At 43.6% G+C, this 14,900-nt stretch overlaps 1 protein-coding gene across 1 annotated transcript; it reads left to right on the plus strand.

Annotated features, from left to right (window-relative positions):
- Nucleotides 1-221: 221 nt before the first annotated feature.
- Nucleotides 222-14,678, plus strand: ccdc80 (coiled-coil domain containing 80). The gene is made up of 10 exons (XM_068702410.1): nt 222-1,558; nt 1,765-1,962; nt 2,640-3,124; nt 3,532-3,882; nt 5,797-5,953; nt 8,350-8,486; nt 9,479-9,630; nt 10,339-10,442; nt 12,554-12,637; nt 13,743-14,678. The coding sequence occupies exons 1-10, from the start codon at nt 874-876 to the stop codon at nt 14,063-14,065; spliced, it is 2,676 nt and encodes an 891-aa protein (XP_068558511.1). The 5' UTR covers nt 222-873; the 3' UTR covers nt 14,066-14,678.
- Nucleotides 14,679-14,900: the final 222 nt, after the last annotated feature.

Genomic DNA, 14,900 nt, shown 5'->3' on the forward strand with positions numbered 1-14,900 from the left:
TTCATTTTTCTCAGATATTTCTAAATGTGCTTCTAATCAGCTACCTAATATGTTGTGAAAAACTTAAAACCATCGCAGTCAGCGCGAGGGGACACAAACGTTGTATGTCTAATGAAATGGGTGTTGCAGACTGAACTGGCAACCCACAGTCCCGGGGCAGGTCCTGCCATTGCGTCGCCAAGAGTCCGGAGGCTGGGGTTTGTTTGAACATTTCTGGGAAAGCCTCCAACGCTCAGTTTTGCCAAGGAGAACCTGCGAGGGAGCACAAAGGCATTTTCCTGTGCAGACACAGCGCAGTGTGCGCATTTCTTGCATTTTGTCGGTGGTTCCTCCTTCCTGATCCCAGATGATCGTCTCACAGTTTATTGGACATACACGATGCCCGAGGATTAATTGGATAAATTAACTTATTAGTGTGTATTTTTTGGAGATGTGACGTGGTCCCAAAACTTTTCGCCGAAAGACTTTCATTCATTTTCCCTGAGGGCTGAGGAATTATTACAAAGTTTTTGGATGTTTGCATAACAGATGAGCTTTATACTCCGGATCTCCTGGGATTATACTTGTAAACGGAAGTTGTTGCTGAGATGAAGTTCTGGATATAACTGTTTACGCGCTACAAACTCTCCTCTAACTCGCCTTTTCTGTCTCTTGTCGAGCAGACGGTGAAGTGGATTTCCTCAGCAGAAGACATGCTCTGAAACACATCGCTTATGTGCCGATCACTGCTCACTGTATGTCTTAATCTGGAATTAATTGATTAACAACCTCAAATGCACTAAAAGACGCGCCAGCAGGACCGCGGCTCCACCACTGGATCTTTATCTCCCCCTCAGTGAGGGTTCAGCCTGATCTGTCTGACATCTCGCCAGAATGCGGAGGGCTTTCGTTCTCACGTTAGCGCTGATTTATCTGCTGACTTGGACAAGTGAGGCCGACGAAGAGACTCAATTTAAGCGGGTGCAAAGACGCTCCAGACTGGGACGTGCCCAGCTGGGCGCAACGGACAAGGAGCGCTTCGTCGGACGTAGACGCCCCGGGTTCGGTTCCGCAATCTCCGTGCACGCTAACAGGAAGGAGGAAGATGTGCAGGCGGACGAGGGGGTTCCAGTTTTCACCAGGACAGGGTCCGTACAGGGCAAGCGAGCAGGAGGTCAGAGTTTTGGACCAAGGAGAGGGGTGGCCGGACAGATCGGCTTGCCCCGCCAGCCGAACATGCAAGATGAGGGCACCCCAGGAGCGAGAGCCAGGGTCACCCGGATGCCCAACAGCGCCGGGTCACCAAACCTGCTGGCCAGCTTCGCAGGGAAGAACCGCGTCCTGGTGATCTCGGCGCCGCATGATTCAGACGGCTACTACCGGCTGATGATGTCTCTCCTGAAATCAGATGTGTACTGCGAGCTCGCTGAGCGACATGTCCACCAGGTTGTCATATTCCATCAGGAGGGAGAGATGGGTGGCAAGGTGAGGAGGATCACCACGGAGGGGAAGGTGATGGAGGAGCCGCTGGACACAGCACTCATCCCCAGACTCATGAGCTTCCTCAAATTGGAGAAAGGTAAGGGATGGATGCAGGTCCAGAAGGAGGTGATGACACTGTGACTGTTGATATTTGTTTGTAATTTCTCTTTCTTCAAAGCAACTTTCTCTACAGCCATGAACCAACCAAGCTGAGCTTACATGGAGCAGCACACACCTCTGCTCCTGACAGAATAGCTGAAAGTGTTTGTATCCAAATCTGATGAGTGCTGTGGTGCCCTGCAGGTAAGTTTGGGATGGTGCTGCTGAAGAAGACCCTGCAGGTGGAGGAGAGGTACCCGTACCCCGTGAGGCTGGAGGCCATGTACGAGGTGATCGACCAGTCGCCCATGAGGAAGCTGGAGAAGCTCAGACAGAAGGGCTTTGTCCAGAAGTGTAAAGCAGCAGGTGTGGAGGGCCAAGTGGAAGAGGGCACACTCACAGGTGAGAGGGGCTTGCATATTATTATTTTTTTCTAATTATGGAGGGGGAAGCCACAAGTCACAGTTTTTGTCATCATTAATTACAATCTACTTAAAGGGTCAGTTCACACAAATGACAAAAAAGACAATGCACATTTATAAAATCTGACATATGTTTCCAGTGTTTCCTTAATACTCAGCATAACCCACAGAACAACCGTTCTCTATCTATTTCATCAGAAGAAAACTGTTTCCTCGAAAACTATGACAGTGTGTTCTCTAGATTGACCAGAGTTAGGGGGACGTCGTTCCTGGAAAGAAAGGTTTCTGTTCAAAGTGTTTGCGCAATCTCAAAATATGCTAGCTGCATTGCTAGATATTACTAGAGGAGAAGTGAGAAACATTTTCAATGTGGAATTTGGGTGCAATCTCACCAATATATGTCGCCAAATCCTACAAACTGGGTCTTTAAGTCCACACTGATTAAGCATGTCATCTGGCAATACTTGCATATTTAAATCACTTAAGTCAGTGAAATCTAGTGGAAATATTCACACTAGAATGCAATTTGAGTTGATTAGACAAATGAAAGTGTGTTGAAGCAATCTACTTTCTCAAGGTACTTGCTCACAAAATAGAAAAAATAACGGAGGAAAACTTTTCTATCTGTTGTCTTCCTTTCTGTGTGTGTACCCATAGAGGCACCAGTAGAAAGAAAACCAGGGAAGAAGATCCCAAGAAAGCCCATGACAACAACCACAGCTGCCACCACCACAACAACTACAACTACACGGCCAACCACGACAACCACCACCACCACAACTACGACCCGGCCCACCACTACTACTACCACAACCAAAGCAACAACAACAACAACCACCACCAAACCAACCACTACCACCACCAGAAGAACCACCACAAAAAGATCCACCACCACCACCACCACCACCCAGAGACCCACCAGAGCCCAAACCACAGCCCTGTGGCTCCCAGCCCCCAGAACAACCGCTGATCCTCACTACTACAACCGCAGAGAGAGGGAGAGGTACCCGGCTAAAACCACCCCGGCGGGAGAGAACCGCACTGACAAGGAAAACAGAGATCCACACAGCCGCAAACTGGTACCTGCCACACATAAACCCTCCAAGATCAAACCCACCAAGAGGAAGAACGGGGGAGAGAAGGTGAGGTAAAAGTGTGTGGGGTTCATCCGGTATATAATTTATGCCGACTAAACTTGTGGAAAACACCACTACTGAAGAATAGTTTTGGGGATGTGTATGATTAGAAAGGTGAGCTAAAATAGGCTCAATGGTCATCATGTTGAATCTTTTTAAAACTCCAAACATCTTTGCTACTAAAATGTCACTTTGGGGGGTTTTATGCCGACGTTTCTTCATATGTTCAGCTTTGATATATAGATAATTGTGTAAATAAGTGAGTTTATGAGACATGTATGAGACACTGGGTCTTGAAACATTTTTGTGAACTGGATATAGGCCAAATCAATAATTAATCAATTATTATTTATTATTCAACAAAGAAAGTGGACAATTATTACTCAATTAACAACATATATTCATCCATGCAGGTGTTGACGAATGAGTACGAGGACAAGTATGAAGCGGGCAACTGGCCAACCGTCAGTCATCCGGAGGAGACAGAAACCTTCACCGACATCAGTCCCACCAAGAAAGTCAAGGGCAAGCACGAAAAGCACGACAAGAAGAAGAAAAAGAATGACAAGGCTGCCAAGAAAGCAGAGAGGAGAGGAGGAAAGGCAGGGAAGGAGGGGAAGATCGGAGGCAAGAAAAATGGAAAGAAGCCGTCTAAGTACCCAGAGAAAGAGGACTACCCCAAGCCCTCTAAGAAGCCAACGCCCCCTCCAAAGGGATCTCTGGCCTCCTTCCTGGACTACTTTGAAAACAGGAGGCGGCTGCTGGTGAGAGCAAGACATAACTCACAGTTCATGAGAGGCTCACTACCTCTCTCATCTGGCATATCTCCTTTCATACTAAATATTAGCGCACAGATACAGCACCATTGTTAAACTGCACTGGTCAACCAACTCCCAGTACATACGCATACCAGTTTTTAAAGGAATAGTTTGACACTTTGGGAAATACGCTGATCAACTCTTTCCCCGACAGTTAGATGTGAAGATGGAAACCATTCTCAATTCTGTCTGTTCAATATAAGGCTAAAAGCCAGCAACCGGTTTGCTTAGCTTAGCATAAAACCTGGAAACCATGGGAAACAACTACCGTATTTTTCGGACTAAAAGGCGCACCGGATTATAAGGCGCACTGTGAATTAACGTGTCTATGTTCACACATAAACCGCACCCGATTATAAGGCGCATTAAGCAAAACAACACAGTCCGGTAAATCAAACTTTATTCAACTCAGTTGTAACAACAAATACCGGTACAGAAAAATACACTCACTTATCGATTCATTCCTCTTCCACAAATCCATCAAATTCTTCATCTTCAGTGTCTGAGTGAAGCAGCTGTGCGATTTCGGCATCAAGAATGCCCGAATCCCTCTCGTCATTTTCCGAGTCAGTCTTGTTGCTGTTGTCGGTACTTGGCTGTTCAGTGATGATTCCAGCTTTCGTGAAAGCTCGGACGACAGTTGCGACCAATGGTTACTTGTTGTGCTTATTGATCGATTTTGACTTTTAGTTTAGACATTACATTCCTGTTACGGGGCCGATCAGGTAGTGACACAGCGTACCGTAATGCTCCGAATATCCATTGAGCGGAGCGGCTTCGTTGCTTACCAAAGTCGTACTTACATATTTCGACAGATTTTTGAGCGCATTGTACCACATAAAATCGATCGATAAGCACAACAAGTAACCATACATAAGGCGCGCTGGATTATAAGGCGCACTGTCAATTTTTTAGAAAATTTAAGGATTTTAAGTGCGCCTTATAGTCCGAAAAATACGGTAGTCTGAAGACAGACCTAAGCCAGGGTAGCCAGGCTTTAGGCAAAGCTTAGATTACTGGCTGTACAGTGGTATCAATCTTGTCATTTATCTAACTCTCAGCAATAAAGCAAATTCACATATTTTCCAAAAAATATATTGTCGAACTATTCCTTGAATGTACATTGAGTTCTCTGCATCAGTTGTAGAAATTATTCTCGTTTGAGTACACCCAAATCACATGTGGTTAACATAAAATGTCTGATCACAACAAGCGACAGTAAGCAAGACAAGTAAACCAGCTACTTAGAGCCGCAATCCAACAGAAATATCTGGTGAAACCATTGAATATCACAATCATAAATCATTGACAAAGCTTTGTCTTTACTTCCACTGTGGACTAGTTTATAGCCCCAATGAGTTGTGGAGAGGGAGGAGGTGATCTACAGTATTTTGCAACTCCTACTTCCAAAAACGAATAGTTATGAATGCTTTGAAAGCCAAACATCTGGATTAGTAATCACTTGTTGATTAATTATTTTTTACCGGTCAACAAATTGGTAAACACCTCTGTGCTTTGGGGCTGCAAACCATTCACTCGTTTCCCCTTTTTATCCGCTATAATGTCATTGCTTTACAATCACACTGAAGTGGTTTGTAATATGAATAGACTTAAAGTATGTGGAGCAGCAATCTGACGGGCTGCACAGCTGTGTGCTAACAGACTGTGTGACTCTGTTTTGCAGCCAGTATAGATTCTTATCACAGCAGTGCTGCAGGCAGGCTGGGAAAATATGCCCTATCCTCCGCCCGCAGGTCAATGTAAACATCGCCTCTTCAGCACACTGTGTGCGTGCGTGCGTGCGTTTTTTTTTCTTCATTGCATATACATGACACTGTAACCTTCTTTCCCTTCCTCCAGCTGATTACGTCCCCCGGTGAGGAGAACACTATGTATGTTCAGCAGCGGGACGAGTACCTGGAGTCCGTGTGTGAAATGGCCATCAGGAAAGTCTCCATCATCACCATCTTTGGCTCCCTGACCAACTCCACCATGAAAATTGACCACTACCAGCTGGGTAAGAATCATGCAGTGCAAGCACACAGTTTCACTTCTGTCAACGGGGCACGGGAAATAAAAAATAAAAAAAAAACTCAAAAAGGTTGAGAAAGAGATGATTGGCAGTTCTCTCAGACACCAGTGTAAACTCATCTGCCCCTTCTGTCTGGTTGGGCAAATCGCATTCTTCCGCTGGGCTGTCATTGGTTCTCGCAGTTTTGAGTCATGCACCGACAGACAATAACTGTTCATGAGAATCCAAAGTCTCTGGTTTCCACGTTTTAATCTTACAGAGACGACAGCTGTAGTTTGATGTTGTGAGCATTCAACTGCACTTTACTTTACTCTGCTGTCCTCTTCTCAGTCTGTAGAGATTTCTCTCAAAAAGTATCAAAGCCTTAAAACTGACCATCTTTTTGCTGATTGATCAGTGTTACATGAATATATATTACGGTAGGGCCATCACATGACTGGTCTTGATTTTCTGTGTCCTTTTGCTCATGTTTATTGATAGTTTTGAATCTTACATACCTACCGGTAAACAAGAAATACGCAGCATATTTAGCTTTTTTTTTCATAGGACTTAAATGAATATCCTGAAAAATATATAGATTCCTATTGTCCAACTCTAACTATAGTACTTTGTACTAACTCTGCCCCCTTCTAAATACAAAAAAAACAGGCCAGGTATACTGCCATCCTGTTATTGTGTGAATGTTCTCGATACTAAGAGGGAGGCCAGGAGAGGCCACGTCTGCTGTCCTGTCCTCGTTTTGCCGACCTCACACAATCTCGGCTCCAAGTGTAACATTCAGACTGCGCTGTACACCGACTGCCAGAGCCACAGTATTTGTGTGCTTCTCTGATAATAGACAGAGCTGTCTTCTGAGTCCTATGATCTTAACTTCTGGGTTCTCTGTGCATGTCATCCTGTGGTAAAAGTACTTTTATATTAATGTTACACTGTCATTGTATTTTTAGTGATGAGATAGGAGTGTGTGGGTCTTCCTGTATGAATTGAGATGACATCATACCAACACGCACACTCATCTGTTGCACTTATGACAGCTTTTTGTAAACCTCCCTTCTATTAAACAGCTCAGGGACACAAAACAACAAAACCCCAGCTGTTTCTATGAAATGCGCTGTGTCGTCTCGTATTTTGAGACATTTTAGAGCACGTCTCAAACTCGAGGCTTCGGGGTTTGTGTGTGTTAACTTCAGGACCCACTTTGTAAAACTTTATGAGTCTGTCACTCCGCATGACAACAAGGTTTTACCCAGATGGAATGCTGGAAAAAGTGCCGCTGACGTCACCCGCCCTCACCCACGGTAGGACTCGGTTACACTTTTGTTCCACGTACATACCTGCCAGGTCAGTGTGAGCGTGTGAAGATGTACTGCATACAAACAAGTGGCTATTTCAGTGTTGCCTCTCCCTCAGTTTAAGGTGACCTCATTTGAGTTGGTTGGTTGGTCGACAGCATGTGGTGTGAGTTTGTTTGTTGTGTGTTTTTCTGTGTGTACAGTCTGTGTCTGCTGCCTGTAGGATGCGCTGGGGGTTTCCTGACATGTTTGCTCATACACGTTATATGGCACAGAGTGGGTGAAACAACCACCAAAAAAACACCATTCTGTGGTCTCACATGTGCATGGAGGGAGCGGCGATTAAAGGCTTTTGCTTCGGTCTGTACAAACGCCAGCTACAGTCGATTTGTTAGGCATCCGACTATGCCAGATCTCAGAAAATAACAGCTGCTCTTGTCCCTGATTCATTTTTCAAGGGAAACTTGTTTTGAGTTTAAGCAATGGAAAATAAATTGTACTCATAATGTCTCAGAGCTGCACACTCACATTGTGTTTGTGTTATGTTATGGTTTATATGGTTTATTTACAACACAATTATAGTTTTTCCAGTAAGAACAGTTATGTGACGTTCTCACGGTTGTGTACGAGATCGTATTTGTCAGATGTGACAAAACGTCAGACGTTTATACATCTTATATATTCACATGTTTAGGTTTCACTGGTTTTAGTGAGTATGCTGCAGAGCACAAGTCTCTTCTCCACAAGAAACATTTTAAACTAGAGACCATTTTGTGTTGAGATCACACGATACACGAAGCAAAATTGGACCTGGGGCATAAAGTTAGGGGGGCAATGGTCCCTTCCCCACTTCCAACCCCCTTGCTCGGACTACACCTATCTTCAAACTTTGCTACATACTACATACCTGTAAGTTATGCATTTTTGATGACAAAAATTGTCCACAGACAGAATTATAAACACCTGGCAGCTCACAACCAGACTCACAGGGTTAGAAACATCTCCATCGTCACAGTGTACGTTCACATACAATAGTGTGAAATAACAAACATATGTTGTCTCACCGTCTCCACTGCTTTTTTTCTCAAGAACATGACAAGCCTATGAAGGGTCTTCGTCAGGAGGACTTGGTGAACCAGGAACTGATCACAGAGCTGAGGAAAGAGTTTGGCATGACCTATGACGACTTCTACATGGTCCTCACCGACGCTGACATGAGAGTCAAGGTAAGAGCTCGCTCTATACTCATGTGTCACAATTTGAAGAGGCTGGATCCTCTAAAATCCTAGACAGAATTTGTTGAGGTCTGTCCGATTTCAAAGGCTCCTCGACACAACTGGTGTATGCTCCCACAGCCTTCATTTCCTCTGACCTTCAAGAGCCTCATCCTTTGAAGTATCCGCACCTTGAATGGGGACAGATTGGGAAGCATTTAAAAAATCGAAACATTCCCTCTAAAGTTAGAGTACTTTCTTACCAGTTGTGGCACAGCTGTCGGTCTCCACTCTCTGTTTACAGGTCCAACACTTTCATCCTCTCTTTTTCACTTTGAAGATGGTTGGACCCGTCCTCGTACTGCCAACTCGCTGCCTTCACTAAAACACAGTTTTAATTCACACAACATGACATTTGCCCCACACCTGTGTGTGTGTATGTGTGTGTGTGTGTGTGTGTGTGTGTGTGTGTGTGTGTGTATGCATGCCAGGGTAAATTTACCAGGCTGTATTTAGACAGGTTGGTCAAAGGGGCCAGTGTTCACCTCTCTGCTGACAGAGACAGGGAAGTCTGTGAGCGTGCAAGGATGTGGGTGTTGGTGTGAGACAGAAAGTGGCAGAGAGAGCGATAGGAGAAAGGTGTGAAAAAGTTAGAAGGAGCCGTGCAGAAGATTCAGCATATCCCGAGGAAGGTGTGAGAGTGTGCATGCGGCTGTGTTAAATATTCATGCTGAGGTTGTTTAGCGTTTCATAAATGAAATGAGAGGCTGTGTTATGTTTTCGCCTTGTGCTGCTTCACAGAAGTTGTTCTGAAGAATGTTTGTCATGTGGACAAGACCGCACCACATCAACAAACATCTTCCAAAACTTCACTTCATCACTTCAACAGTTTAACCATTGTTTTCATATGCTTTGTGTCTCTTGCATATCAACTTATTTATCCTGTGGTTTCACCACATTTTGGAACCAAGTATAACTGTTTTTTGTCAATGTTCTTTTGTCAGCAATCCTATGAGGTTCCCATCGCCATGAAGGCCATATTCAACTACGTCGACACCTTCTCCTCCCGCATCCGAGAGATGGAGCAGCAGAAGAGAGATGGGGTTGTCTGCAAGAAGGAGGACAAGCCCAGATCGTTGGAGAACTTCCTCTCCAGGTAAAGCATTGATGTTTGATGATTTCATTAAGCTGTTGCCACAAAGTTTGAAGCATACTATTGTCTAAAATATCATCATGATCTTGATGGAGCACTAAGTTTTCACCTAACTGCTACTTGCCCAAACCTTAAAAAAAGCCCCATAAGTATACAAAAGTATAGCCAAAAAGCATTTTTTTTAAAATGCATAAAAACAACTACCAACCACCTGAGAGGCCATACTGTAAATAAATATCTCTCTTTTGAAATTCGTAGATATTTTCTTAGTGAAGTGTGTTTCTGAAGAGTTGGTTGTTAGAATTATTGGGTGGTCCCAAAAGGCTGTTTCCGCTTCCATCAAACAGCTGTTGTTTTGCTCAATAATCAGCTCGACCGCAATTTATAGCGTTTATAATCATTTGGCGGATTGCGGCAGCCGGTTTATGTGTGTTCCACTGATATTAAAAGTACCTCAAGGCTGAATCTTTGCAGTCACATATTTTCTTAAAGCAGACAGGCTGTCTTTTGTTTCCATGGAGACCTGAATTTCAGCTTCACAGTGCTGAGATCTGGCAGGTTTTTGACCATAATTCAGGGTTGTCACCCTCTGGCAGTAATAGTATGGCAACACGTTTGAGTGCGAGCACAAACTCCTTGCATTTGCACAGAGCTTTCACTGCTGCACCAACGTGCCACTTAAATCCAGGCGAAAATTTTGTGTGATTGCAGGTTCCGTTGGAGACGTCGGCTGTTCATCATCTCCGCCCCCAACGACGAGGAGTGGGCCTATCAGCAGCAGCTCTACGCTCTGACCAGCCAGGCCTGCAACCTTGGTGAGTCACCCGAAATCAACCTGTCACTTCACTCCAAAACTAACTGTGACTGGTCAATTAACTCACTTTCCTGAGGTCTGGAAAGGGACTTTAAAGGGGTGGAAGTTCACGCCTCAGAAAAACCTGTACAAATTATATTTGAAGCTGAACTTTTTTTTGTGTGTAATTTAAACAAACTCATCCTTTAAAGTGGTGTTTGTTTCGCTCTTATTTTGTCATTGTGGTGCCATTTTATGCCATTAAAGTTCACATTAATTCTGTGCGGCCAGTGCTGTGAGGACTTTCTCCTTTGGAGTTGTTTTCTGTCCTTTCTGTGTGTGCTCAGCACGAGTCATACTGACTACTCTTTCTGTGCTCCAATCTACGTATTTCCTGTTGCTGCCACGAGAAGCCAACAAATACAACAAAAAAAAAGAAAGCTTAACTGTCTACCTGGAAAGAAAATGTAAAATCTTTAATGAAGTGATCATAGATTGAATCATCTTTGTGTTAATTCAAAACACATTCACCTGAACTTTAACCAGGCATGTGTCCTGTCACTGCCTGCCAAAGTATTACTGAGACCACTTATTAATATTAGTCACATGAAGAAGTTGATTACATGGGATGTTTTTTTTTTACTGCAAGCCTCCATATATCATCAGCACCTGTGTGTGTGTTTGTGTATGTGCGCAGAGGGATGTGCAGAGGAGACGCCAGATGACAGAACTGGCAAAGGGCCGCTCTGTTTGGGCGCTAACAAGCTCTTTTCCTTCCCTGACGATGGCCTTTTCAGCTTTGCCAGTTGGTCAACTTTTCCACAGTTACTTAAATGTTAGTAACTGTATATTTCAAAAAGAGACATTTGTCTAAACTTTGCAAATCTCAATAGCCTGACGTGTCTGACAGATTTATGTAAGATTAATGTAAACTTGAAATGGGCCACAGTGAACTCCACTTCTCAGTAAAACCAAATAAATGCTGTCATCTGGAGTTTCTCCCCTTCTTGAACCTCATGTTCCCGTCTTGTTTATAGGGATTCAAGGTTTCTGACAATTTCTCCCTGGCTCTTACTTCTTTCCCTAGCGCTTCTCATCATGCTCAAGTCAAGAACATAGATATATTTGTCACATTTATGCCTTTGACTTATGCACTTATATAAAGTATCTGCCATTTGATACTTATGACAAGAGTTCAGGAAGATATAACCACAGTTTAACTAGATTTTAAAGAGTCAGTGTGTAACATTTCAGGGGAATTATTAGCAGAAATGGAATATAATATTCATAACTATGTTTTCAAAACACCTGAAACTAAGAATCGGTGTGTTTTCATTGGCTTAGAGAAAGCTCTTTTTTTCATGTTACCAGAAGGCCCCCGTAGTTCTCCGAAACGTGAGCCGCAGAGTGTAAAACCATGGAACCGCCAGCCGCCGTCTGACTTCCGTTGCTCCTAAAGTAGTGTTATTATGGTAAAGATGGCCTCTGAGCAAAACGAACAGTGTTACCATGGTTTTGCACTTGCTGGCCCACATTTTACAGTAAGTCTCTCATAAAATACACCGCAATAAAAAGCGGTACCCATTTGTGACGTCAGTATGTCTGCACACTGTTTTTCCATATGAGTGAATCAGGTGAAGCTTGTCTTGCTTATCAGCAGACCCAGACCCGGGGTCTGTGAGGACTTTTTTCCCATCGTGTGTTGCTCTTGGCTGGGTTGGCACCCAGGGCTGTTCCCTCCCTCGCTGGCCCAGACAAAGGCCTGTCCTGCTGACTGGGCTGGAGGCCTGAGAGGTTTGATCCTGGTATTCAGCACTTGGCTCTCACCAAGTAAAGCCTGTGTTCTCCTGTGTTTAATGTGGGCTTTCTCGCTTCAGAGGAAACAGCATTTTGGCAGGACTTTCCGGACCACCACGTTCTCCTCCCTTTACCTACAACCCAATGCTTAGAATGGTTTCAATAAGGAGCAACCACAGTAAAATCAGCTTGTGTAAGCAGGACGACTGGTGGATACAAAACAGTTGGTCAGCATATTACAGACAGAATGTTCCTGTTTAAACTCTAACTTTCACTGTACCATATTCGCCTCTCTCTGATGTGTGTTGTCAATGTGGTTGTCATTGCCTCACATAGGTCTGAGGCACATCGCCATTCTGAAGTTGACCGGCACAGAGCTGTTGGATATGGGCGGAGTCTTGGAACTCTATCCTATCAATGGTAAGAGCTTTCTCACATAAACTAAAATGCAAAACCAGAATCAATGCGGCAACATCAGTTATGAAAAGTGAAGCCAATGCTGAAGAGTCTTAAACTTGCATTCTTCTTAATGGCCATCAGGGGGCGACCCCTCTGCCTGCAAAGAGAAGTCTGATTGTATAGAAGTCTATGAGAAAATGACTCTACTTCTCACTTGATGTATTACCTCAGTAAACATTGTAAACATGAGTTTATCTCTAGTTTTAAGTCTTCTTCAATACAGCATGATATTCATTTAGTTAATTATGGTCTATTTAGAGTTAAATAGACGAGAAAGCAGGGAATGCTTCAGGGCGTGGATACCCTGTCACAGTGTGTTTTCAGTTTGTGAAAGTTACTTGTAATGTCTTTTGGTCTCCTAAAAATGTCTTATTCAGTGTTCGGTTGTACTTAGCTCCACCCTCTCGCGTCACTTGTGGTTACAAAAAACAAGATGACAACGGCCAAAATGCCGACCTCGAGGCTTCAAATCATCCGTCCACAAACCAATGGGTGACGTCACGGTGACTTTGTTCACTTTCTTATATACAGTCTGTTGCAGAATCCATGTCAATTCACAAATCCACAAGCACAGACCAGTGTTTCAGTGTCCCACTTCTCATCAGTAATACCACAAAATGGTTAAGAGACTAAGTTTAAAAGTCCACTTAACTATTTCACCATGTCCCCAGAGGAACCTCAAAGATTGTTATTTACAAAAACACTCTCCATACGACCACACAGCTGCATATCCATGTGTGTTCCTGCTGTAGCAGTGGACTCAGAATCAAAACAGGAATTATGTCTATCATTTCATATAACCTGGTATTTGTTGCTCAAGAGAACAAATCTCTTGAGCAAACAAACTTTACTGGGAAAAGAGAAATGGGAGTCAAGCTTATGCAGAACTAGAGCTGTTGCCAGCAGGTTCGGGTTTCTGCTTTTGGCATTTGAGCTCAGCAATTAGAGATACAGTAAATATCAAACAAGTCTGCAAAGGAAAAACATGGCTGCACTTTGTCCTCTGTAAAAATAAGATATAAGTGTTAAATACATCTTTCCTAAGCTCAATCTCTGCTCCATCCAGGGAGTGCTACTGTGGAGCGTGAAGGGCTGTCAGCCAACCTGGTGAAGGACATGAGGAACTACTTCCAGATCAGCCCAGAATACTTCTCCATGCTGCTGGTGGGGAAGGACGGCAACGTGAAGTCGTGGTACCCTTCACCCATGTGGTCCATGGCCATCATCTATGACCTTATAGACTCTATGCAGCTACGCAGGCAGGAGATGGCCATCCAGCAGTCACTGGGTATGCGCTGCCCTGAGGACGAGTATGGTGGATATGGCTACCATCAGCACGGATACGAACACGGTTATCAGGACGGATACCACCAGGGCTACGGTTACTAACCCCTCCCTCTGCCTTGCAGCTGGCGCTCGGCACTGTCGGCCCTCTTCCTTTCACCCATAACTTTTTTTAATCTTTCCCTCCCATCCTCCACCAGGCAGTCAGCTCAGACAGAGTGAAGTCCTTGAATGTTTTGTAGCACTTAGTGAAAGCCTTAAAACTGTTGCTTTCACCTATCCAGATCTTTGATGAATATAGCATAGTCTGCTGCAAGTAAATGTAATTTGCAAGAGGCTTTGATCAGAGTCGGCTCGTCAATAAATGTGTAAATGAGCCTGGAGGTTCAGAGATCTGTTGTGGACGTAGTTTTTGTCATTTCTGACTTCAAACAAGTGTTTTGCACTTTATTATATTATCTGTCTCCTTCACTTGCTTTCCGGGTCAAATTTACATTTTCATTTTGTCAGCACACACCTTTTTATTTTGTAGATAATGGGCTAAAATAAGACATATATGTATTTATTGGACATCTATTGCATTTGAGGAGCAGTTATCAATTATTTTATGAAAAGAAGCTGTCACATTATTTCTCTTTTGTAAAGTTTCTGTTGCTATACAATGTTCTTATTTATACTCTATTGTGCTATATGACAAATAAACATTTGTTTACTACCAGTAATGGTCTTTGGATGGCTTGCTGGACAGTAAAGTCAATACTCAAAGTTTCAGTGTAGACTTCTGCATTGCAAGAATCTCTTAAGCTACATCTCCTCCTAGTGGCCTACTGAGACGATGTACTGAGAGTACATAAGGACAACTCTATCCTAGCCTATATTAAAAAACATGTGCTGTAATACAGTAGGAATGAAAAATATATATATATATAAATAAAAAAAA

The sequence above is a fragment of the Cebidichthys violaceus genome, unplaced genomic scaffold (genome assembly GCF_023349555.1).
Source record: "Cebidichthys violaceus isolate CVI_PGR_0920_01 unplaced genomic scaffold, fCebVio1.0.p SCAF_11, whole genome shotgun sequence".
NCBI lineage: Eukaryota > Metazoa > Chordata > Actinopteri > Perciformes > Stichaeidae > Cebidichthys > Cebidichthys violaceus.

Bases quoted from the DNA above. Each gene is read 5' to 3' on its own strand.
- ccdc80 (XM_068702410.1), top strand. From the start codon at position 874: ATGCGGAGGGCTTTCGTTCTCACGTTAGCGCTGATTTATCTGCTGACT. The intron at 1,559-1,764 runs GTAAGGGATGGA...GGTGCCCTGCAG, and splicing joins CTTCCTCAAATTGGAGAAAG to GTAAGTTTGGGATGGTGCTG. The intron at 8,487-9,478 runs GTAAGAGCTCGC...TTCTTTTGTCAG, and splicing joins ACGCTGACATGAGAGTCAAG to CAATCCTATGAGGTTCCCAT.